The 26368-nt window shown below is 39.2% G+C and overlaps 1 protein-coding gene across 3 annotated transcripts in view; it reads right to left on the reverse strand.

Moving 5' to 3' along the window:
• Window positions 1-26368, reverse strand: part of SRP54 (signal recognition particle 54) — a 46462-nt gene that overhangs the window by 12622 nt on the left and 7472 nt on the right. For 2 of the 3 annotated variants that reach the window (XM_003901698.4, XM_009211389.2), the window contains exons 2-11: window positions 21339-21449; window positions 18512-18603; window positions 17152-17236; window positions 9883-9987; window positions 8794-8860; window positions 8656-8713; window positions 5507-5657; window positions 3685-3833; window positions 3277-3377; window positions 2355-2441 (exon numbers count right to left, since the gene is read on the reverse strand). In XM_003901698.4, coding sequence (XP_003901747.1) covers window positions 2355-2441; window positions 3277-3377; window positions 3685-3833; window positions 5507-5657; window positions 8656-8713; window positions 8794-8860; window positions 9883-9987; window positions 17152-17236; window positions 18512-18603; window positions 21339-21416 — 973 coding nt within the window. In that variant the 5' untranslated portion in view covers window positions 21417-21449. Of the gene's footprint in view, window positions 1-2354; window positions 2442-3276; window positions 3378-3684; window positions 3834-5506; window positions 5658-8655; window positions 8714-8793; window positions 8861-9882; window positions 9988-17151; window positions 17237-18511; window positions 18604-21338; window positions 21450-24643; window positions 24831-26368 lie in introns of those variants that run through there. The other variant, XM_009211388.1, reaches the window with a different exon arrangement.

The following is a 26368-nucleotide window of genomic DNA, read 5'->3' on the forward strand; positions in this document are numbered from 1 at the left end:
CAGCAACAGTGGTAGGATTATTCAAGATAGAAAAAGGAAGGAGTGGCCAGGCATGGTGGCTCATGCCTGTAATCCCAGCACTTTGGAAGGCCGAGGCGGGCGGATCACCTGAGGCCAGGAGTTCGAGATCAGCCTGGCCAACATGGTGAAACCCCATCTCTACTAAAAATATCAAAATTAGCCAGGCGTGGTGGTGCACGCCTGTAGTACCAGCTACTGGGGAGGCTGAGGCAGAATTGCTTCAAACTGGGAGGTGGAGGTTGCAGTGAGCTGAGATTGTGCCAATGCACTCCAGTCTGGGTGACAAGAGTGAAACTCTGTGCCAAAATAAAGAAAAGAAAAGGAAAAAAGGGGCAAAGAAACAGGCAACGAAGTATAAATTCATTCATTCAATAGTTACTGAAGGCCTACTATGTGCCAGACACTGTGCTAGGTACTGTGAACATAAAAGATTAATAACACAGCTATGACCTCTACCTTCACCATCAAGCAGGAAAAACAGACATCAAATAATTGTGGTGAATAATACAAAAATTAATTGTAGGAAGCAATAGAAACATCTGTCAGAAGGTTCCAACTCAGTCTAGGGTTCAGGTGAAATGTCCCTGAAGAAGGACATTTAAGGAGAAATCTGAAGTATAAGTAGCAGTTAGCCATCTTGGCCAGAGATGATGGCAGAGGTAAGAAGAGAGATAGAGGGACAAGCAAAGGCAACAGCCCAGATGTGAGACAGGAATGTACATCTGAGAAACTAAAAGAAGTACAGCATAGCTGACACACAGAATACTAAGAACAACAGTGCTAAAACACAACATGGAAGATGTGAGCTAGATCATAAAATCAGTTAAAAATTTTATAAGGGCAATAGAAAGCCATTAAAGAATTTTAAGAAGAGCAGTAATGGGATAAGATTTGCAGTTTTGAAAGATGATTTTGGGCTGTAGTATGAAAAAATACATCAAAGGGGAAGAGTGCAGGAAGCTGGAAGATCTGTTGAAAGACTTACAATAAGATGATCTAGGAAAGAGATGAACTAGCATAGTTGTAGAGCAGCTACAGAGAAGGGGATGGAATGGAAATATTTAGGAGGTAGGAACACTAGGACTAGTTAACTGATGGAGAAAGGAGTGGGCAGAGTGAGGAAGAAATAATAATGACACCCAAGTTTCTGACTCTGGCAACAATATAAATGATGTTAATATTCATTGATGAGACAACGAGGTGAGAGGTTGGGATGGGAATAAGGATATGCTGAATTTGAGATGTCTGTGAAACATCCAAGAATGGTCTAGTAAACACAGATACATGAGTCTGAAGCGCCTGAGAAAGATGACTTAGAATGATCCCTGAGAAACACCAGCATTTAAGAGAAAGGTAAAGGCACAATTATCTGGTAAGATGAGTGAGAAGCAGCAAAGAGGCGAATAGTTGCTATGGTAATTAAAGATTATTTTTAGAACAACTGGAATGGTCGAGAATAATATACACGGAGTGTTTATGATGTGCCAGACATTGTACATGCATCGGCGAATGCAGTCTTCACAACCATATGAAGTAGTTAGTATTATGTACTTTTTACAGATGACAAAATTGAGGCTAAGTAATTTCAAAAAGTTATACAGCTGAATAATAGATCAGAGATACAAACACTGGTATGTTATTATTTAAGAACTTGAGCTCCTAATCGAGTAATATCCTTCCCTACAGGAGGGGTCTTTCATGTGGGGTAAAGAAAATGTGGTATATTTAATTTCATCCTTGTGTTCTAACTTACTTTTAACCTGTTTAACTTCAAGGAACGAGCCAAGCACAGTGGCTCACACCTGTAATCCCAGCACTTTGGGAGGCCGAGGTGGGCGGATCACCTCAGGTCAGCAGTTCAAGACTAGCCTGGCCAACATGGCGAAACCTCATCTCTACTAAAAATACAAAACTTAGCCAGGCCTGGTGGTACGTGCCTGTAATCCCAGCTCCTCAGGAGGCTGAGGCAGGAGAATCACTTGAACCCAGGAGGCAGAGTTGGCAGCAAGCCAAGATTGCACCACTGCACTCCAGCCTGGATAACAGAGTGAGACTCCATCTTAAAAAACAAACAAACATACATTTCAAGGAACCTAGTGAAAGCCTTGATTTTAATCTTAATTGTATTACAATAAAGAAAATAAAAACACTGAATTCTGTAACTGCTCAGGCACCTAGATTTTAAATGATTTGCATATAAATCATCTAAAATAATAAGCAGTAGAAGATCTGACTCTAATAAATATTATATTTCAAACAACTTAATAGTAACTTTATAAAGAAAAGTCAATGGAAGACATCTGAGATGAAGTGCTTTTTTGTCACTCATATACCATGTTTCAACTTCTCTATAAGTGCTTCATTGTCATCCAACTTCAACTCGTTGACTTTATCTATCAGTCCTTCAATGTCGCCCATACCTATAAGATGCAAAAAAGAAAAATTAACAACTAATACTATACCCTGCTTTACATTATACAAAACACACTCACATACATAATAACCTTGTGAGGTTATTATGATAGGTATTCTTACTACACTACACAAATGAGAAAACCGAAGCTAAGAAAGTTAAGTGGCATGGCCAGTCATGGTGGCTCATGCCTGTAATCCCAGCAGTTTGGGAGGCTGAGGTGGGTGGGTCACCTGAGGTCAGGAGTTCGAGACTAGCGTGGCCAACATGGTGAAACCCCGTCTCTACTAAAATAAAAAAAATTAGCTGGACCTGGTGGTGCACGCCTGTAATCCCAGCCACTTGGGAGGCTGAGGCAGAAAAATCGCTTGAACCCGGAAGGTAGAAGTTGCAGTGAACTGAGATCCCGCCATTGCACTCCAGCATGGGTGACAAGAGCGAAACTCCATCTCAAAAAAAAAAAAAAAGTTAAGTAGCAACAAACAAGTCGCAAAGCAGGGACTGTAGCCCAGGGTTTAACTCCAAATTCCATGCTCTCTAACTATATACCACCTTGAGACACTGCCAAAGTATTATTGCCCTTACATCTACTATAATTAAAACCACTTGTTTTTGTATTGTGCTCTAAAACTTTTCCAAAGAACTTTCTACTAGACACCTCATTTTACCACTTTCACCACAGAAAACAGATACGTATTATCTCTATTTTACAGGTAAGGAAAGTAAGTCATAGAAGGAACTGATGTTCTTAAATTAGTGAGGACAGAATTAAAATCCTATTTTGTCCTAAAGATACATTGTATTTCTTGGAGATTTGTCTATATCACCACCACTGTACATACCAAGAAGTTTGCTAATAAAAGGTTGTGTTTTGAAAGGTTCAAAGTCATCTATATGTTCCCCTGTACCAATGAAAATAATCGGACTTTTTGTGGCAGCGACTCTGGAAAAAAAAAGAAAATATAAAATAACCTCAAAAGAGCCCCACAAATTTCCAGCAGATCTGATATTTGAAGTGAATCCGCCTCCAAAGCTAATTAGACAAAGGTACAAAACTCAAGTTTCATTTCGCAAGTTGTAATAGAAGTATATCAGACAGGCTCCAAAATTATTTCTATTTAAACTTCCTTTACAAACCATATTAGGCTCACTATTGAAACGTATTTTAAATGATCAATATGAAAGCTATAAACACATACTCTTCCCCATACAATCCCAAGACAGAGGACAACAGTATCAATGATACTTACGCACTGAGCGCACCACCTCCTTTTGCATGGCCATCAAGTTTTGTCACTATTACTGAGGCTACATCTACTTTATCTTTAAAAGCCTTAGCCTGGGCTTCACAAGCCTGCCCAATGGAGGCATCCATCACATAAACAATGTTATCAGGTTGCTAGAAAGTTTAAATAGAAAAGATACTTTAGAAAAGATTTTTATTGATCCTAAGCAAATGTCATCATTAGAAGCTACAAAACAATATTTAGAGCCAGGTGCAGTGGCTCATGTCTGTAAGCTCAGCGCTTTGGGAGGCTGAGCCGGGTGGATCACCAGAGGTGGAGTTCAAGACCAGCCTGGCCAACGTGGTGAAAACCCTGTCTCTACTAAAAATACAAAAATTAGCATACAAAAATTAGCCAGGCGTGGTGGCAAGCCCCTGTAACCCCAGCTACATGAGAGGCTCAGGCAGGAGAACCACTTAAACCCGGGAGGCAGAGGTTGCAGTCAATTGAGATCATGCCGCTGCACTCCAGCCTGGGTGACAAGAGTGAAACTCCATCTCAAGAAAAACAAACAAACAAACAAAAATCCCACAATATTTACAATATAAATAATTATTCAATCCATAAATATTTGTTGAAGTACTATGTATTATTGGGTACCATCTAGGTCCTGAGAACAAAAAGGTAAATGAGAAAATATTTGTCCTAAGAAACTTGCATTCTAGTCCGAGGACATAGATAATAAATAGATAAACATTTCAGATGTATAACAACTAAAATGGGATACAGAGTATCAGTTTTGACGTATGGGAGGCATCTTCTAGTAGGGCAGTCAGGGAAGGCCTCTCTGGACCTAATGTTTGAGCTGAGACCTGAATAAAAAGGAAAAAGTTATGCAAAGATTTGAAAGAACGGCATTCTAGGCAAAAAAAGTGCAAAGGCAAATCAAAGCAGAAGAGTGTATACTGAAAACAAAATGGATAAAACACACTTGAGACTATTTCCCTTAGATCTGCTCAACTTGGTCAAAATAACAACATAAATAAAAAGAAACTTATTAGCATTAACCACAAACCAAAGAATTACTGCTAATACTCCAATGCCAAGACATGGGTTCCTAAATAATATATGCTGCAGATATCTATAAACTGCTTCTCCTCCCCCAAATTATTTCCATCACACTTTTAAAGAGACAAAAAATGATAATACTTTTTTAATGCTTCATTTTGGAAAATTCTCAAAATTCACCTAAGTATTTCCAACTGAATTTTTAAAAAGGAAATTCATCAGACATGAAAGGCTAATTACTAATTTTTTTTTTTTTTTTTTGAGATGGAGTTTTGTTCTTGTTGCCCAGGTTGGAGTGCAATGGCATGATCTCAGCTCACTGCAACCTCTGCCTCCCGGGTTCAAGCGATTCTCCTATCTCAGCTCCCAGGTAGCTGGGATTACAGGCACCCGCCACCACGCCCAGACAATTTTTATATTGTTAATAGAGATGGGGTTTCACCATGTTGGCCAGGCTGATCTCGAACTCCTGGCCTTGTGATCCATCCGACTCAGCCTCCCAAAGTGCTGGGATTATAGATGTGAGCCACCGCACCCAGCCTAATTACTAATTTTTAAACGTTTTCTTATGCATACTAACAGGATGATTAAGTGAGAAAGGAAATTATTTTTTCAAACTTATGAAAAGTTTATATTAACAGAGAGCAAAAATGATGAAATTAAGTCACTACCACACAGATATAGGTGCCCAAAACAAATTATATTGGTCATATATTCAATCCGGTTTTATAATTAAATTAACCAAAGTCCTAGTGTTTTTACATTGAAAGCTACTTACTATAGCATTAGCAACTTGAAGCATTTCTTCAAATAAAGAGTCTTCTTGTTTATGGCGGCCACTTGTATCAACAATAATAATTTCAAAATTTTCATTTTTAAATTTCTCTACTCCTTCAGAAGCAATGATAACAGGATCCATTTCTGTATAGCTATATAACATGGACAAATGAGTTAACAAAACGGCAAAACTTCCAAATACTACTAATTCAGAAATTGTTAGTTTACCTTTAATCTATTTTGAAAAAGCCAAAATGACCCCAATTTCAATTTAGAAGAAGAAAATCTATAAAGTATTAAATACAAAATCTACTTCTAAAAAAGCATGAAGCATTATCCAATTTTCCAATTCCAAAACCCAGTATGATTCTATCGCACGTCTTTTCTGAATGAACTGTGTCTCCTTCAAATTTATTTTTTATATTTTATTTAATAACTGAATTCATGTTCACAGTGTTTCACACGTTTTTCCATTTAATATCCATTTAGAAGCATTTTATGAAACCAGCAGATACTCTTGTAACAAGCCTGAGCAATATAGTGAGATTCCACTCCACAAAAAAAAAAAAAAAAAATCTAGTTGGCATAGTGGAATACACCTGTAGTCCCAGCCACTTGGGAGAATGAAGCAGGAGGACAACTTGAGTCCATGAGTTTGAGGCTGCAGTGAGCTTATGATCAAGCAACTGCACTCCAACTTGGGCAACAGAGCAAGACCATGTCTCTTTAAAAATAACACGGGGGGAAAAAAGAAAAAATATTTCTGTAAAACATAACTTTGAGGTTATACAGCATTCTATCAGATGGCTATATTGCTTATTAAATAATGCCCTCCTATTAGACATTTGACGTTTTTCCCATTTCTTTTCTTTTTCTTTTTTATTTGAGACAAAGTTTCACTCTGTCGCCCAGGCTGGACGAGCTCTCGGCTCACTGCCACTTCTGCCTCTTGGGTTCAAGCAATTCTCCTGCCTCAGCCTCTGAAGTAGCTAGGATTACAGGCGCCTGCCACCAGGCCAGCTAATTTTTGTATTTTCAGTAAAGACGGTGTTTTACCATGTTGGTCAGGCTGTTCTCAAACTTCTGACCTCATGATCTGCCTGCCTTGGCCTCCCAAAATGCTGGGATCACATGCATGAGCCATCACACCTGGCCTCCAATTTCTTTTTTAAATGTGTTTGTTTATTTATTTTGAGGCCAAGTTTCGCTTGTTGCCCAGGGTGGAGTGCAATGGTGCGATCTCAGCTCACCACAACCTCTGCTTCCCAGGTTCAAGCGATTCTCCAGCCTCAGCCTCCTGAGTAGCTGGGATTACAGGCATGCGCCACCACATCCAGCTAATCTTGTATTTTTAGTAGAAATGGGCTTTCTCCATGTTGGTCAGGCTAGTCTTGAACTCAGGTGATCCACCCACCTAAGCCTCCCAAAGTGCGACCTCAGGTGATCCACCCACCTAAGCCTCCCAAAGTGCGAGGATTACAGGTGTGAGCCACCACGCCTGGCCTAAAAAAAATTTTTTTGTTGTTGAAACGGTGTCTAGCTCTGTCACCCAGGCTGAAGTGCAGTGGCGCGATCTCAGCTCACTGCAACCTCTGCCTCCCAGTTTCAAGCGATTCTTCTGCCTCAGCCTCCCAAATAGGTGGGATTACAAGCACCCACCAACACACCCAGCTAATTTCTGTATTTTTAGTAGAGACAGGGTTTCACTGTGTTGGCCAGGCTGGTCTCAAACTCCTGACTTTATAATCCACCTGCCTCAGCCTCCCAAACTGCTGGGGTTACAAGCATAACCCCACCGTGCCCAGCCTAAAAATTTTTTTAATTTATTTTTTCTAGAGATGAGGTCTTGTTATGTTGCTCAGGCTGGTGTCCAACTTCTGGGCTCAAGTGATCCTCCCATCTCAGCCTCCCAAAATGCTGGGATTATATATATGAGCCACTGTGCATGGCAGTTTTTCCAATTTCTTGATATTAAAAATACAACCAATATAATTGGTAAATGTTTCTTCTTTGAGCACTCTTATAAGTTGAATTTGGAACAAATGGTATGACCATTTAAGGCTTTTCACTTTTATGAGGCAAACCTCCTCCATAACAGTTTAATGTCATCCCTATTTCACTACATTTTCACAATCCCTAATACAATCTTTGTCAACTTGAAAAATCAAGAAATTAGATATTTTAATTTGCATTCTTCTGATTAGTGGCAACTTTTTATATGCAGATCACTACTATCAAATAAAGACATATAATGTTACAAAAAAAAGTTTTTCCCCTAAATTAAGAACCACCACCAAAAACTCAGGTAGAAATATACTTAATAAGAATATGTGTGTGGCTGCATACAGTGGCTCAAGCCTGTAATCCCAGCCCTTTGGGAGGCTGAGGTGGAAGGATCATTTGAGTCCAGGAGCTCAGGACTAGCCTGGGCAACATAGGATCTTTTGTAAAGACAGGGTCTTTACAAAAAGTTTTAAAAAAAATTAGCAGGGCATGGTTACGCGTGGTGGCTCATGCCTGTAATCCCAGCACTTTGGGAGGCCAAGGCAGGCAGATCACCTGAGGTCAGGAGTGACCAGCCTGGCCAACATGGCGAAACCCTGTCTCTACTAAAAATGCAAAAACTTAGCCGGGTGTGGTGGTGGGCACCTGTAATCCCAGTTACTCAGGAAGCTGAGACAGGAGAGTTGCTTGAACCCACGAGGTGGAGGCTGCGGTGAGCCAAGATCGCACCATTGCACTCCAACCTGGGTAACAGAGGGAGACTCTGTTCTAAAAAAAAAAAAAAAAGGCCGGGCGCGGTGGCTCAAGCCTGTAATCCCAGCACTTTGGGAGGCCAAGACGGGCGGATCACGAGGTCAGGAGATGGAGACCATCCTGGCTAACACAGTGAAACCCAGCTCTACTAAAAACTACAAAAAAATAGCTGGGCGAGGTGGCGGGCACCTGTAGTCCCAGCTATAGGGAGGCTGAGGCAGGAGAATGCCGCAAACCTGGGAGGCGGAGCTTGCAGTGAGCTGAGATCCCGCCACTGCACTCCAGCCTGGGCGACAGTGCGAGACTCCCTCTCAAAAAAAAAAAAAAAAAAAAAAAAAAAGCTGACAGACAAGAAGAGGCATATGAGTGTTAAAATAAAAAACAGTAACCTACCTTCCATAAAATGGAATTCTTGCTTTGGTAGCATTCTGTTTTAGTTGGTCAAAAGCCCCTAGAAGATAAAGAGTTCATGAATCCTCAAACTTGAAAATAAAAATTATAGAAAACAATTTTCAAATTTCAAGACATTACCTGCTCTGAATGTGTCTGCACATATTAAACAGGTCTTCCAACCTTTCCTCTGGTAATAATACGCTAACTGGGTGAGAAAAGATTTAAAAATATAATATCATAAAATATAACAAATTATACATATAATTTCTTCTGTTTTTCCCTATTATTTACCTAAGAAGTAAAATAAAACTGCGTATAATTCTCCTGATTATTAAAGATTTTTGAATATGGCAAATTTCCTACAAAGTTTTATATTCTAATTGTCATGCAGCAGCATTCAAATATAAAATGATCAAGTAGCAAATGATCACAGTAAAAAATGTTAACTACTATTAACGTTAATTAAAAACAAACAACAACAAAACGATCTAAAAATCATCCTTTTCTCTTTTTCCCCCTCAAACTATAACATATATGAAGCTTGTGGAAAAATCCCATAATATTGTTGAGACACCCAATTCGGGAAAAAGGAGTGGTAAACCGAATTAAAAATTAGCATAAAGAGGTCAGGGCTACAGTAAGCTATGTTCGCATGCCACTGCACTCTAGCTTGGGCAACAAAGTAAGACTCTGTCTAAAAAAACATTGTATAAGGATATGCAAAATGAAGATCTATAGTATGCTGGGTAGGAACCTGAAAAAGGAGTCCTGAGCTATAGAGGATAAAGTAAACTCCATGTTCTCTTCTCCAAAAATAATACACTCACTTCCTGAAAGGATAGGAATGGTCTTTCTTTAATAAAATAGCATAGTTATAGATGTCTACCTTCTTACAAAAAAGAAATAAGAAAGTATGAGGATCTCTTCTCTTATCCTACAAAAAATTATTTAAAAACATACATCAAGTAACACAAAATTATAAAGCAACAATATTATAAAGCCTGGCTTTATAAGATATTTTAATATATTATATATATTTTAATATATCACAAATATATTTTAATAAAATATATATAATATATTAATATATTCTAATTATAATTAATAAAACATACATTTCAATATTATAAAGCCAGGCTTTATAATATATTTTTACATTAAGTACAAAACTTGATTTATACAAACCTATCTTCCATATGGCTTCTTTTTAAATTAAGTTCAATTTACCTTTGAACATGTTGTTGTTTTACCACTCCCTTGCAATCCAACAAACATAATCACATTTTGTTTTCCTTTAGTGGGTGTCCATGCCTTAACTCCAGGGTCTACAAGCTAAATACCAAAAATAAATTAAAAATAAAATCAGGTTAACATACATTTAAATTCAAAACCCCTTCCCCACAACATTTTTTTTCTTTTTTGAGATAGGGTCGCACTCTGTCACCCAGGCTGGAGTGCAGTGGCATAATCAGAGCTCACTGCAGCCTCGATCTCCTGGGCTCAAATGATGCTCCCACTTCAGCCTCCCAAGTAACTGGGACTACAGGTACACGCCACCACATCTAGTTAATTAAAACATTTTTCTTGTAGAGAGAGGGTCTTGCCATGTTGCCCAGGCTGGTCTCCAACCTCTGGGTTCAAGCAATCCTTCTGTCTCAGCCTCAGAGTCCTGGGATTTCAGGCGTGAGACACCGTGCTGCCACAACTTTTAAATTATATAAATAAGGGCATTTTCATATAAAAGCTACCATACGCTATTCTAATATAACTATTCTCCTTTGTATAGACAGAGTAAAATTTAAGAACATGAATTTAACAAGTCATAATCAAGTATATACTCCAAATCAATTCAGAAGTAAAGATCTCACAACATTTTTTAGAACAAGCTGGAGTATAAAATAAAATGTAAAAACCAAGTTTAAGCCACAGGAGGAATCTACATCAGCACTACAGAAAGGTAATACAAAAATGTATGTGAAGGCTACACATGAACTTTAAAATTTCCAGTACTGACATTTAAAAAGTAAAAACAGGGGATACTAAATTTAATATCTATCCCAATACATCTAAAAAATTATCATTTTCATATGTAATCTATATTAAAAATTTAATGAGATTTTTACATTTATTTTCCCATACAAAGTCTGAAAATCTGGTGTGTATTTTATATGTAAAACACATCTCAGTTTGGACTAGCCACATTACAAATGCTCAATAACCACATGTGGCTAGCGGATGCCATACTCAAGAGTGCTAACGTTCATATTCAATTTGACAAATATTTACTTAACAAAATTACAGATTATACGTGAAAGATTTTCAAGGTCAAACTGCAAATTCTCCAATGCCAAATATTTACTGCAAAGTTACTACATTTAGAGGGCTAGTAAAAAACAATCACCAACTTTAAAATGACAGTCAGTGGAAAACTGAGGTTCATATAGGGACAGTCTCCAAATTAAAAAAGCATGGGACATTTAGGGCTGGGCACGGTGGCTCACGCCTGTAATCCCAGCACTTTGGGAGGCCGAAGTGGGCAAATCATGAGGTCAGGAGATCGAGACTATCCTGGCTAACACGGTGAAACCCCGTCTCTACTAAAAATACAAAAAATTAGCTGGGTGTGGTGGTGGGCACCTGTAGTCCCAGCTACTCAGGAAGCTGAGGCAGGAGAATGGCGTGAATCTAGGAGGCGGAGCTTGAAGTGAGCTGAGATTGCACCACTGTACTCCAGCCTGGGCAACAGAGCAAGACTCCATCTCAAAAAAAAAAAAAGCATGGGACATTTAAAAAGTAATTCACATGGGAGTCAGTCGTTTGGAACTTGAAATGTATGATATAATAATAAATCCATAATAGTTAATGTCCCAGATCAGGGGTTGGTAAACTATGTGCAAATAAAGTTTCAATAGAAGCTGGGTGTGGTGGCTCATGCCTATAATCCCGGCCCTTTCTGGGGGCCAAAGGAAGAGGATTGCTTGAGACCAGGAGTTTGAGACCAGCTTGGGCAGCATAGTAAGATCTTGTCCCGGCCGGGCGCGGTGGCTCAAGCCTGTAATCCCAGCACTTTGGGAGGCCAAGATGGGCGGATCATGAGGTCAGGAGATCGAGACCATCCTGGCTAACACGGTGAAACCCCGTCTCTACTAAAAAAAACACAAAAAACTAGCCGGGAGAGGTGGCGGGCGCCTGTAGTCCCAGCTACTCGGGAGGCTGAGGCAGGAGAATGGTGTAAACCCGGGAGGCGGAGCTTGCAGTGAGCTGAGATCCGGCCACTGCACTCCAGCCTGGGTGACAGAGCGAGACTCCGTCTCAGAAAAAAAAAAAAAAGACCTTGTCCCTACTAATTTAAAGAATTGGCCAGGTGTGATGGCATGCACCTGTGGTCCCAGCTAATCAGAAGGCTGAGGCAGGAAGATGGCTTGAGCCCAGGAGTTTGAGACTGCAATGAGCTATTATCAGGCCACTGTACTCTGGCCTGGGCAACAGGCTATAAAGTTATTACATTTCTAGTTATTACATTGAAAAAAATTTCAATCTAATACAACCATGCCCATTCATTTACTACTTTTTTTGTTTTTTTTTTTTTTTTTGAGACACGGTCTCACTCTGTAACCCAGGCTAGAGTGCAGTCGTACAATCATGGCTCACTGCAGTCTCGAACTCTTGGGCCCAAGCGATCCTACCATCTCAGCCTCGTGAGTAGCTGGAACTACAGGTGTGTGCCATGATATCTGACTAATTTTAGTATTTGTTTGTAGACACGGAGTATTGCTATGTTGCCCAGACTGCTTTTGAACTCTTGGCCTCAAGCGATCCTCCAGCCTTGGCCTCCCGAAGTGCTGAGATTACAGGTATAAGCCACTGTGACTGACCCATTTGCTGCTTTTGTGCCACAACAGCAGAGCTGAGTAGTTGCAACAGAAATCACGCGGTCCACAAAGTCTAAACCTTTGAAACAAAGTCTGCCAAGCCAACCATAAAAATTACATAATCCATATTATACCTGAATTTCAAGGAAAGCCATGAGATAGAGAAGAGAGAAAAATACATTTTCTCATACCTTTCCTAAGCATCAACCGCCCCTTAGGCAAACTTCTGAAACAGGCAAAATCTGTCTTAAACATAAATCCACTTCCCTTCCTCATAGATCCTTTCAGTACACTGATGCTGCTCCACATTCACCTCCATTTTCTACATGTCATGGCAAAATCTCCCAGCTCTCTATGGACCCATTATTTGGAACATATATGTTTTACTAAATAATTTAATAAATTTGTCTTCTCTTTCTCCCACTCTTAAGAACAGCTGTTTTCAACTTCTTGGTCTCAGAGCTTCTTTATAATCATGGTAGTTTGTAAAGGTTAGCTGTAATGTAGAATCTAAAACCATATAAACTTTTATACTCTGTTACATTAAAATCTGTGATTCCATCTTGCATTTTAAGTGACTCTTATACTGGTACATGATCTTCTAATATCATGTGCTAGTTATTCACAAAACATTGGTTCACTGAGTTAGGCAGATCTCTCTTCACTGATATATTTCACTATACATAATCAAAAAACTTCATTCATTAATATCAATAGTGACTCTCATCAGAAAAGTAAGTAGTGGGATACTGTCAAACTCATGATGGAGATAGATGATAGACACAAGTCCTTTTTATTTTTATTTTAGATGGAGTTTCGCTCTTGTGGCCTAGGCTAGAGTGCAATGGCGTGATCTCAGCTCACTGCAACCTCTGCCTCCCAGGTTCAAGCCATTCTCCTGCCTCAGCCTCCCAAGTAGCTGGGATTACAGGCATGTGCCACTACACACGGCTAACTTTTTTTATTTAGTCAAGACGGGGTTTCACCATGTTGGTCAGGCTGGTCTCAAACTCCTGACCTCAGGTGATCCACCCGCCTCGGCCTCCCAAAGTGCTGGGATTACAGGCATGCACCACTGTGCCTGGTGGCCTTTGTTTTTTTTTTTAAAGACAGGTCTCGCTCTGTTGCCCAGGCTGGAGTGCAGTGGCATGATCTCAGCTCACTGTAACCTCCACCTCCCAGATTCAACTTACCCTCCCGAGTAACTGAGTTTACAGGTGTAAGCCACCATTCCCAGCTAATTTTTGTATTTTTTGTAGTGATGGGATTTCATCATGTTGCTCAGGCTGGTCTCAAACTCCTGGGCTCAAAGAGTAGTAGTCCCAGCTACTAGGGAGGCTCAGGTGTAGGGATCACCTGAGCCCAGGGAGGATGAGGCTGCAGCAAGCCATGATCACACCACTGCACTCCAGCCTGGGCAACAGAGTAGGACCCTGTCTCAAAACAAACAAACAACAAAACACAGTGGTGCATGCCATTGGTCCTAGCTTCTCTGGAAGCTGAGGAGAGAAGACCGCTTGAGCCCATGAATTTGAGGCCACAGTGAGCTCTGATCACACCACTGTACTCTACCTTGAATGACAGGGACTCTGTTTTTAAAAAAATAAATAAATAAAGAGTCCAGAAACTACTAGTATCGTATGGTGCCACTGCCTTGATTCATACTAGGGAGTTTTACCTACCATTGTTTTCAGTGCAAACGTCAACATAGTACAAAAGTCAAATAGTGTCTCAGTATTATGAAAATAATTTTGACCTTGTTTTGTACACCATTGCTCTAGACCATAAGCATCTGTGTATAAGGACCAGTTTTATTTATCTCTGCTGTCAGCAGCATTTGGCATACTTCCTGAAATAAAGTAGGTACTTAATAAATGCTTCTTAATAAAGCACTTGATGCTCCAGAATTGCCTATAGTTATGAGCCCCTAACAATAAAAATTGCCGGCCAGGCACAGTGGCTGACACCTGCAATCCTAACACTTAGGGAAGCCAAGGCAGGTGGATCACTTGAGTTCAGAAGATCAAGACCAGCTAGGGCAACATGGCAAAACCTTGTCTCTACAAAAAATGCAAACACTAGCTGGGCGTGGTGGCATGTATCTGTAGTCCAGCTACTTGGCGGGTACTGAGGCAGGATTGTTTGAGCCCAAGAGGTTGAGGCTACAGTGAGCCATGATTGCACCACTGCACTCCAGCCTGGGTAACAGAGTCAGACTATCTCTTTAAAAAAAAAAAAAAAAAAAGGCCAGGTACGGTGGCTCATGCTTATAATCCCAGCACTTTGGGAGGCCGAGGTGGGTGGATCACTAGGTCAGGAGATCGAGACCATCTTGGCCAAAATGGTGAAACCCCGTCTCTACTAAAAATACAAAAAAAAAAAAAATTAGCTGGGCAAGGTAGCGCACGACTGTAATCCCAGCTACTTGGGAGACTGAGGCAGGAGAATTGCTTGAACCCGGGAGGCAGAGGTTGCAATGAGCCAAGATCGCGCCACTGCACTTCAGCCTGGCAACAGAGCAAGACTCCATCTCAAAAAAAAGAAAAAGAAAAAGAAAAAATTCCACTCACACTGTGCTGACCTCAGACACTAAGTGAAAAGCAATCAGGAAATGAAGAGTGTTACACAAGGAGTTTGGAGATCATACCTGGGTGTGCCACTAACTAGCTCAGTTTTCTCAACTGCAAACTGGTAAGTATGAACAGGATAAATTCTGACCTCTTTTAGGTCTGAATTTCTTTTTTTTCTTTTTTTAATTAATTAGTCTAGTGGAGTAAATGAAAATTACATACTCGTCTGAGATACACAACTTTTTCAAAATCCTTTCAGTGCGGTTGGTACCAAAACAGTAAATATATTCAGGCCGGGCATGATGGCTCACGCCTGTAATCCCAGCACTTTGGGAGGCTGAGGTGGGTGGATCACTTGAGGTCAGGTGTTCAAGGTCAGACTGGCCAAGATGTGAAAACTTGTTTGTACTAAAAATACAAAAATTAGTTGGGTGTGGTGGTGTGCACCTTTATAGTCCCAGCTACTCGGGAGGCTGAGACAGGAGAACTGCTTGAACCCAGCAGGCAGAGGTTGCAGTGAGCAGAGATCATGCCATTGCACTTCAGCCTCAGTGACAGAGGGAGACTCAAAAAAAAAAAAAAAAGAAAGAAAATATTCATACAATGTGGCGGGGAAAATGATTGTAGAACTAGTAGCCATCTATTGCTCTAAAAAAATTTTTTTTGTTTTTTTTTTAAGACAGGGTCTCACCCTCTCCCCAAGTCTGGAGTGCAGTGGTACAATCATGGCTCACTGCACCCCTGAACTCTGGGGCTCAACCAATCCTCCTGCCTCAGCCTCCTCAGTAGCTGGGACTACAGACGTGCACCACCATGCCCAGCTAATTTTTGTATTTTTAGTAGAGATGGGATTACACCATGTTGGTCAGGCTGGTCTCGAACTCCTGACCTTGGGTGATTCACCCACCTCAGCCTCCCAAAGTGCTGGGATTACAGATGTGAGCCACTGCAACCAGCCTGCACCAGTTATTTTCACCAATTTTTTTTCTTTTTTTTTTTGTAGAGACTGGTTCTCACTGCATTGCCCAGGTTAGTCTCAAACTCCTGGCCTCAAGGAATCCTCCCACCTCCGCCTTCCAAAGCACTGTGATTACAGGCATGAGCCACTGTGCCTGGACTAAAATAATTTTTTTAACAGCTCCTTTCTTTTTTTCTTCCACAACTGAGCCAATATATATATATTTTAAGCTCTAAGATTTTCACCATAATTTGCATGATCAGCAATAAGATGAGGCAGGGGCAACCAGCTATATTTACTACTTGAAAATAAAACTTTCACTAATTCAAAATTGCTCATAATCTAGGCAAGAATTGGGATACTTGGTCTTTGCAAAGGGAATTCCTTACACAATGAACAGTGTAGAAAAGAATATTTGCTATGTGTGACTTTGCCATATAAAAGCAGGACCATCACTAGGCAAAACACGATAGTGAAAGAAGAAAAACTTAGGCCCTTTCATCAACCAATCTGTAGTGAAATTTCACTCATCGCATCTTGGTTTTGGCATTTTTTGCAGGAATAGTACTAGCCGTCACATCTGCACTCGGAATTCTGTATATTCAGTAAAGTCTACAATAAAAATAGGTCCTGACCAGGTGCAGTGGCTTATACCTGTAATCCCAGTACTTAGGGAGGCCAAGGCAAGCAGATCACCTGAGGTCGGGAGTTCAAGACCAGGCTGACCAACATAGAGAAACCCTGTCTCTACCAAAAATACAAAATTAGCCAGGCGTGGTGGTGCATGCCTGTAATCCCAGCTACTTGGGAGGCTGAGGCAGGAGAATCACTTGAACCCAGGAGGCGGAGGTTGCGGTGAACCAAGATCACGTCATTGCACTCCAGCCTGGGCAACGAGAGTGAAACTCCTTCTCAAAGGAAAAAAAAAAAAAAAAAAAAAAGGTTCCTCAGAAAACTTAATGATCCTTTCATTAATATGTTAATACAGATGAATATTCCATAAAGACATGTTAAAAATATTCTGAAATATGTGTAGTGCTAATGTATTTTTATTCACCGAGTATAGAATCACAGCACAATCTTCATATACTTTTACCTTCACAAGTTCTTTAAATACAGCATGCTGAATCATTTTTCTTTTGTTAAGACCAGATGCCATCTCTTCAAGATCAATAGCAGACCTTTATGATGGTGGTTGGTGATTGGGATGGGGAGGAGAAAATCAGTTAAGAAACTCTAAGAAACAAAAGCTTCTGCTCCAAAGAATGTACGACTATTCAGTCATTCATATTAATAGTCTTCCAATTAACATGCATGTAATTACTACAGATTCGTAAGTCTATATCATAAAGAGTTTTAGCCATGAAGTATTAGACACAAGACTTTGGTTTTCAAGGATTACACCTGAAAGTATAAATTTGTCCTAATACCACCACAAAGAACTAGTTTTATTTACTTTGCTTGCAGCTTATATATTTTACATATCTTTACAACAGAAATCAGGACTACTTTCTCTATTTCTTCTTTTTTTTTTTTTTTTTTTTTTTTGAGACAGAGTCTCGCTCTGTCAGCCAGGCCAGAGTGCAGTGGCATGATCTCAGCTCACTGCAACCTGTCTCCCAAGCTCAAGCAATTTTCCTGCCTCAGCCTCCTGAGTAGCTGGGTTTACAGGCGTATGCCACCATGCCCGGCTAATTTTTTTATTTTTAGTAGAGACGGGGTTTCACCATGTTGGCCAGGCTGGTCTCCATCTCCTGACCTCATGTTCCTCCCGCCTCAGCCTCCCAAAGTGCTGGGATTACAGGCGTGAGCCACCACGCCCGGCTACTTTCTCTATTTCTAAATGCTTAAATGCTGGTAGTCCCACAACTAATCTCAGTCTAACAATACAAGAAGAAATATCTAAAGCATGATAAGGGATAAGATTCAAGCAGTTAACTCAGCTACCTGTATTGTTCTGTGTGTCCTGCCAACTCAGTGCCTCTCCCAATGAATATGACAGCTGAGACCGCATACATTAATTTCTCATTCAAATATGAAACAGAGAAACCAAAAGGAGAACGAAAGAGAATACAGCTCTCCAATAACGGTTAATATCATCTTAAGCCTAAAAAGAATAAAATGGCAGTACTTTTCTATGAAGAACCTGAATTGTTAAAAGGCTTTATATATAAAAATACTACACAGTATTTAATTAAATCCATCCAAATAAAAGACTAGTAAAATAGAAAAAAAAAATGTATTTAAATGAAAACCACATGTAGTTTATTCTTTGAACTATCATTATGGAAACATACTACACATGCTCTCGCTGAACATATGAGCTCCCACACAGCACTTTTCCAGTGCTGCAGAGCAGAAATGATTCCTGATATAGCAAACACTTCTAGTTAGCACTTCTTTCCTGTAAACTAAACTTAACTGTGCCTGTTTTTTACCTGATTAATTTAACTTACTTAACATTTTCTCTCAGTTGCTTTACTAGTTTAATATTAACATCTGCTTCCAACAAAGCGGTACAGACTTCTTTTAGCATAGCATTCAATACCTGAAAATAAAGAAATAAATGAAATTTAAAGTACCCAATGTATAATTTAAGTTCCATAAAAACAATGGTTGATCAATTATATAACCATAGCTTAATAAAATAATACCACAATACTGGGTTTTTCAGTTAGTTCTGAAGAGATAATTTTATTAAATGTAAGTCATTTTGTCAAAATAAGAAACCCCATTTAGTTTTACACACCCAAGTATTAATTACCACAATTTTATTCCTATGTAAAAGTAAGTATAGGCTGGGCATGGTGGCTCACGCCTGTAATCCCAATACTTTGGGAGGCCGAGGTGGGCAGATCACTTGAGGTCAGGAGTTCAAGACCAGCCTGGCCAACATGGCAAAACTCCAACTCTACTAAAAATACAAAAATTAGCTGGGCATGCTGGCATGTGTCTGTAATCCCAGTTACTCAGGAGGCTGAGGCTGCAGAGAACCAAGACAGTGCCACTGCACTCCAGCCTGGGCGACAGAGTAAGACTTTGTCTCAAAACAAAAAACAAACAAAAACAAAAACAAACAAAAAAACAAAAAAAACCACACATACAAAGTAATAATAATAAAGACAATATTCAAGCCAAAAAAAGTTTCTACAAATAGATGTTGCCTTTGATGTTTTCTAAGTTACTGAAGAGCTCCTGTTGTTATTACGTAGTGGTATATAGTCACAATATTTGCTTTTCTTTTTTTCTTTTTTTTTGAAACGGAGTTTCGCTATTGTTGCATAGGCTGGAGTGCAATGGCATGATCTCGGCTCACTGCAACCTCCACCTCCCGGATTCAAGCGAATCTCCTGCCTCAGCCTCCCTAGTAGCTGGGATTACAGGCGCCTGCCATCACGCCCAGCTAATTTTTTATATTTTTAGTAGAGACAGAGTTTCACTATGTCGGCCAGGTTGGTCTCAAACTCCTGACCTCAGGTGATCCACCCACCTCAGCCTCCCAGAGTGCTAGGATTACAGGTGTGAGCCACCACGCCCAGCTTAATATTTGCTTTTCTTAAAAACTGGACAACTGTGGAAGTAAATGTGACAGAAGAAAGTTAGCCAGTCTTGTCACTTTTACTTAGTGCAGCAGAATACAGCTGGAAAGCAGGCTAGCCTCTATTAATAACTTATTATCATCATATGTTTGTTGAATTGCAAGGCACTGTAGTTAAAAGGTCATAAAATTAAAAGTCTTAAGAAAAGATGAGGCTTTAGCCACTCATGTATATAAAGTGCTCACACACTAGAATGTAAGCTCTATGAGGGTAGGAATTTTAGTCTATTTTGTTCACCACTGTATCTCTGGTGCCAGCAAAAATGTCTGCAAAAACATAGGCCCTCAATTATTTGTTGAATGAACTCTCTCCTTCACCTCACTTTGTATGCCCTACAAGGAGAGGCTTATCAGTTTTCTCTATCCCTCATTAAAGGAGTCTGATAAAATTGGAACTGATCTTTCACTAGAGGGCTTTCTCCTTGTTAATTAGCTAGCAGCACAGTATCAAGAACAGAGAAGCTGCCAATTTAAGCAACAGCTGTTACTCTACTTCCCACCAAGAACTCCTCCCCCGGTTTCCTTTCCTTTCTACTATAAAGACAAAGAACATAAGGGCTACCCAACAGGGAAAACTGTTTGGAAAGTTGTTTTATTTATTCTGAAATACAATACAAAAATGATTTAAGTTATGATTTATTATTTAATAAGAAGTATTAGAAAAAGCCCTGTATGAGGAATTAGGAAAAAAAAGGTTCTAATCCTGGTTCTTCCAAATAAATAATCACATGAAACTGACTTTCTGTTTCTGTTAAATAAGAGGCTGAACTAAATGATCTCTAAGATGGTCTCAAAATTATTTAATTCCATCAGCTTAGTGTTGAGATCAAATTCTACGTAAGAATTAGTTTTCTAACCTCCAAGTTAGAAAGTTCATTTGATACTTAAAACTATTTTCTACGGTAAATGCTATTTTCCTATTTTACACACTAAGGAATCTGAAGTTGAGTTGCCCAAATTTACATCGTACAGCTACTAAATAGCTACAGTGGGACTCTAAACAATGCCTTCTAACACCAAATTCAGTACTTTCCCATTGTTAATACAAAATATAAAGTATACTTGTGAACCATAGTCATCTTTTTCAATTAATAAATCATTAAGATACAATCTGTGAGAGACAAATGGAACAAAGAAATATCTTAAAACAATATAGCCAGGAAGAAAAGTATTTTAATATGATCTAAGGAGTGGCTTACAAAAATCTCCAAAAAACTGAAGATTTCAAAGAAAGTGAATCAAAACAGACAAGATGGAAATGCTAGCCTTTTACAAAACTGCTAAATAAAAGTCACAAAGAAAAGGACAGATAAACACAGGCCTAGCCAAGAAGAAAGAAGCAGGGTAATGAAATTTTAGGTCTTTATCAACAGAGAAAACAAAAGTACAGTTCCAGATTTAAGACACTTTCAAACGATAAAATATGTCATTTTTACATGTAAGCTAAGGTCAGTTTTGTTTTGGATTTTTTTGGGAAAATTCTTTATAGAAAGTTGAAGTAAATTTGAAGTTGTAGTTAATTTCTCAATAAAACACTACTTACTGAATCCACTTCTAGGTTTCTGTCTACAAGTATTAAGTCTACATCAAAATACATATAAATACAGAGATTATTAATAAGCCATCTTCCCAATGCTACTGATAATATACAATCATATGTATTTTTCATACAATATTTTACATACCTCTTCATTGATAATGGTGGCATTACTCAACGAGCGTAATGCTGATGTTATTTTTCTTCCAAGGTCTGCTAGAACCATCTTGACAGCTTTAAGATGTACTTACAAAGAACTCTGGAGAGGAAAAAAAATTAAATGAAAATAATCAATTTCATTTTCCATGACTGAAGAGTTCTAAAGAGTATTTCAGTTCAAATCACTCTAGTGTTTAGATACTGTAATTTCACCTTCCATAGCCTCAACCTGTGCTTAAATATAGTCATGTCATAAAGATAAAACTGCCACTTGGTTATGATGCCTTATATTCAAATACTTAATTGGAATCTTGCATATGAATCAGCAAATTTAACATGTCAAATAATATACTTTGAGGAAATAATGACAAACTCACATTAAATGTGTTCTCTTTTTTTTGGCACAATACTTATACTGAATTATGTATCATGCATATTTTTAAATTAAAAGAGAAAAATAAGGTGAAATCTCCAGGAATATTGCCTAATTTCCTACATTAAAGGACTCTGCAAACAATTTTGATTCTTGCTCCCAAGCAAAAAAAAAAAAGAAAGAAAAAAGTTTTAATAACTTTTCTAGTACAAAAAAGCAACTGTTGAGCTATTAGCTATATTAAAGCACTGTACTAAGTGATTCCACATACATTATTTCATTTTATTCTTCTAACCACAAAGGAAAGAGGTATATTATTTTACTTTTTTTTTTTTTTTTTTGAGACATGGTCTTACTCACTGTGACCCAAGCTGGAGTGCAGTGGTGTGATCGCAGCTGACTGCAGCCTCAACTTCCTGGGAGCAGGCAATCCTCCTGCCTTACCCTCCCAAGTAGCTGGGACCACAGATGCCTGCCACCATGCCCAGCTAATTTTTATTATTTGTAGAGACGCGGTCTCACTATACTGCCAAGGCTGGTTCTCTTCCTATTTTAAACCTGTTTCTGATTCCAGGAAAACTCTAACATAAGATAACGATTTAAGTTATCATTTATTATTAATAAGAACTACTAGAAAAAACCCTGGATGAGGAATTGAAAATAAAATTCTAATCCTGGTTTTTCCAAAAAATAGTCACATGCAACAGACTTTGTTTCAGTTAAATAAGAGTCAAAAACCCTTTCCAGCTCTAAAATCTTACTATTTTATAAAGTATTATATATTAGATGTACTTACTACTTGTAAGGATGCAAGGGCTTATGGGTGATAAATAAGCAAATATGGTTTGTAGTCCCTGCCCTCAAGACGCTTATCTACTAGCTGGTAAGACAAGGCACATAAATGAATACTAAAATAAACACTAAGAGAGAATTCCTCCTGTTTGACTGCTTATTAACAGGGACATCAGCTTTTCTTGCCTTCAAACTGAAACAATGGTTCTTTGTGGGTCTCAAGCATTTGGATTAAAAGAACATCAATGGCTCTCTGAGTTCTCAGGCCTTCAGATTCAGACTGGATCTACACCATGGGCTCTCCTGGGTCTCCAGCTTGCCAACTCATCCTACAGATCTTGAGATTTAAGTCTCCATAATGGCCTGAGCCAATTCCTTATAACAAATATCTATCTTTATATCCATCTCTCTACATATATATTTATACACACACACACACATACTTTATTGATTCTGCTTCTCTGGAACAAGAAAAAAAAAAAAAGAAATAGGAAGAAAAAGGCCAGGTACAGTGGCTCAAGCCTGTAATCCCAGCAGTTTGGGAGGCCAAGGAAGTAGGATCACTTGGGCTCAGGAGTTGGAAACCAGCCTGGGCAACATAGCAGGACCTCATCTCTTAAAAAAAAAAAAAAAAAAAAAGTAACCAGGCATGGTGGCATGTGCCTGTAGTCCCAGCTACTAGGGAGGCTGATGGGAGGACTGCTTGAGCCAAGGAGGTCATGATCACACTACTGCACTCCAACCTGGGTGACAGAGTGCAACTCTGTCTCCAAAAAAAAAAGAAAAAAGAAAAGGAAGAATTTTAGACTAAGGCAGAGGGTACAGGCTTTATTGGAAAGACTGAGTATGAATTTGGTCCTGAAATAATAGTAGAATTTTAGTAAGTGGAGAAGACAAAAAGGAATTTGAGGAAGATGAAATAGCATAGTCAGAAATGGAGAGAGAAAGTCTGGGACACACTTATGCCTTATATATGCACTGTACTTATGGATCACTGAGCATTATTTAGGGGACAGGAAACAAAACATTCAGGTCAGGACAGAGGGGTATACAGTTAGAAGGAAACGGAGATTTCAAAGGGCTCTAAAAACAAGGTCTGGGGAATATCAATTTTCCAATATGAACAATATTAGCAGAAAAGGTAACTCTTCAAAACAACTGTTTTGGTAACCCTTCTGAGCTAATGTAGTCTAATTTAGTCAACCAAGATTATCCAGACTAGATCCCCTCTACAAAACACACAGGGGATTAAAAATAAGAGAAACAGGGCCGGGCGTGGTGGCTAACGCCTGTAATCCCAACACTTTGGGAGGCCGAGGTGGGTGAATCATCTGAGGTCAGGAGTTCGAGACCAGCCTGGCCAACATGGCAAAACCCCGTCTCTACCAAAAATACAAAAAAAAAAAAAAAAAAATTAGCTGGGCATGGTGGCAGGCACCTGTAATTCCAGCTACTCGGGAGGCTGAGGCAGGAGAAACGCTTGAAGATGGGAGGCAGAGGTTATAGTGAACTGAGATTGCACCATTGCACTCCAGCCTGGGCAACAAGAGTTGATACATCCGTATTAAAAAAAATAAATTTGGGGCTGGGTGCAGTGGCTCACGCTTGTAATCCCAGCACTTTGGGAGGCCGAGGCGGGCAGATCACCTGAGGTTGGGAGTTTGAGACCACCCTGACCAAAATGGATAAACCCCGTCTCCATTAAAAATACAAAATTAACCGGGTATGGTGGCACATGCCTGTAATGCCAGCTACTTGGGAGGCTGCGACAGATGAATCGCTTGAACCTGGGAAGTGGAGATTGCGGTAAGTCAGAGATCGCGCCATTGCACTTCAGCCTGGGCAAAAGAGCGAAATTCCGTCTCAATAAATAAATAAATTAATTAATTTTAAGACAAACAGGAAAATTAAATAGCTGACTCATTCACCATAGAGAAAGCAAAGAGGTGAGAGGAATCAAAAAAAGGCAGGAAGGGAAAATGCATTCGAGGACCTATCACTGGCAAACATATATCCCAGGCTGAGCTATAAATTAAACACTACACTTTTACTCAAGTACAATTTGGTAATTTAGAACTTTAAAAAAACTTACTACCAATACTTGATGAAATTGAAAAAAAATTGCTTACCATAAGAGTTTTTTACAGTTACATTGTTACTTAACCTGAGAGCCAACTACTTCATGGAAAAGATCCAGGACTTATTTCTTATGCCATACCCATTATACAAAATAATTATTGATCCTTAATTAATATTCTTCATTTAAGAAATAAGATTCAGATGTTTCAGTTCATATCCTTTACCGTGGTACTGGGAGTGATATAATCCTATTCATGACACCACAATTAACTTTTTTAGAGGTCATGTCATAAACAGATCATCCTCCATCTTAAAAAGCTATACTAGGCCAAGCATGGTGGCTTATGCCTGTAAGCCCAGCCCTCTGGGAGGCTGAGGTGGGCAGACTGCTTGAGGTTGGGAGTTCAAGACCAGTCTAGTTGACATGGTGAAATCCCATCTCTACAAAATATACAAAACTTGATCGGGTATGGTGGTGCACTCCAGTAGTTCCAACTACTCAGGAGGCTGTGGCAGGAGAATCACTTGAACCCGGGAAGTGGAGGTTGCAGTGAGCCGAGATCACATCATTGTATTCCAGCCTGGGAGACAGAGTGAGACTCCATCTCTAAATAAATAAATAAATAGATAAGCTATACTAGTTAACTTTTTTGGGGGCAAACTCTAGGAAGTGTCTTTAACTTTTTTAATTAATTTATTTTAGATTCAGAGGGTACATGTGTATATTTGTTACATCAGTATACTGTGTAATGCTGGGGACTGGGCTTATACACGTATGACCCAAATATTGAAACTTGAACCCAAGACATACTTTTTCAATCTTCAGTCTCCTCCCAAACTCCCCCATTTTGGAATGCTCTGTGTCTACCATTTTCATCTTTATGTCCATGTGTACCTATGTTTAGCTCCCACTTATAAGTGAGAAGATGAGATATTTGATTTTCTGTTTCTGAATTAGCTCTCTTAGGATAATGGCCTCCAGCTCCATCCATGTTGCTGCAAAGGACATGATTTCATTCTTTTTATGGCTGCCTAGTTAATTCTTAAATATAAATCTAACTTTCCATGTTAACTGGTTGTTTTAAATTAAAAAATTTTAAAAACTTCTGTGAGGTTTTCCAATACACTTTTCCTTCTGTAAGTAGTTACTGGCAGTATATTTTAAAACATTTTTGCCTTAAATTAAAAAACATATATATTTTATTATATAAGACACGAATACATATAGTTTTAATATATAAAATAATAAAATCTCTCTGGGCCCAGTGGCTCATGCCTGTAATCCCAGCACTTTGGGAGACCAAGGTGGGTGGATCACCTGAAGTCAGGAGTTCAAGACCAGCCTGGCCAACATGGCAAAACCCCATCTCTACTAAAAACACAAAAATTAGCCATGGTTGGTGGCACATGCCCAGAATCCCAGCTACTCAGGAGACTGAGGCAGGAGAATCGCTTGAACCAGGAGGTAGAAGTTGCAGTAAGCCGATCTGGCGCCACTGCACTCCAGCCTGGGTGACAAGAGCGAAACTCCGTCTCAAAAAAACAAAACACAAAAACAATAAAATAAAATCTTGCATTTCAGTAGAGAGGTAAGAACATCTAATAATACCTTTCATTTACAGTGTTTCCTCTACAATGTCCAAGGATGATGTGTTCCTGAAAACTCCGTGTTAAAATTTTGCTTAAAATCTCAATATACACAGACGTAAAGTCCGCAGAATGGACTGTAAGGCCCCCTCAACACACACACACACACACACACACACACACACACA

The sequence above is a fragment of the Papio anubis genome, chromosome 7, assembly GCF_008728515.1.
Source record: "Papio anubis isolate 15944 chromosome 7, Panubis1.0, whole genome shotgun sequence".
NCBI classification, from domain to species: Eukaryota; Metazoa; Chordata; class Mammalia; order Primates; family Cercopithecidae; genus Papio; species Papio anubis.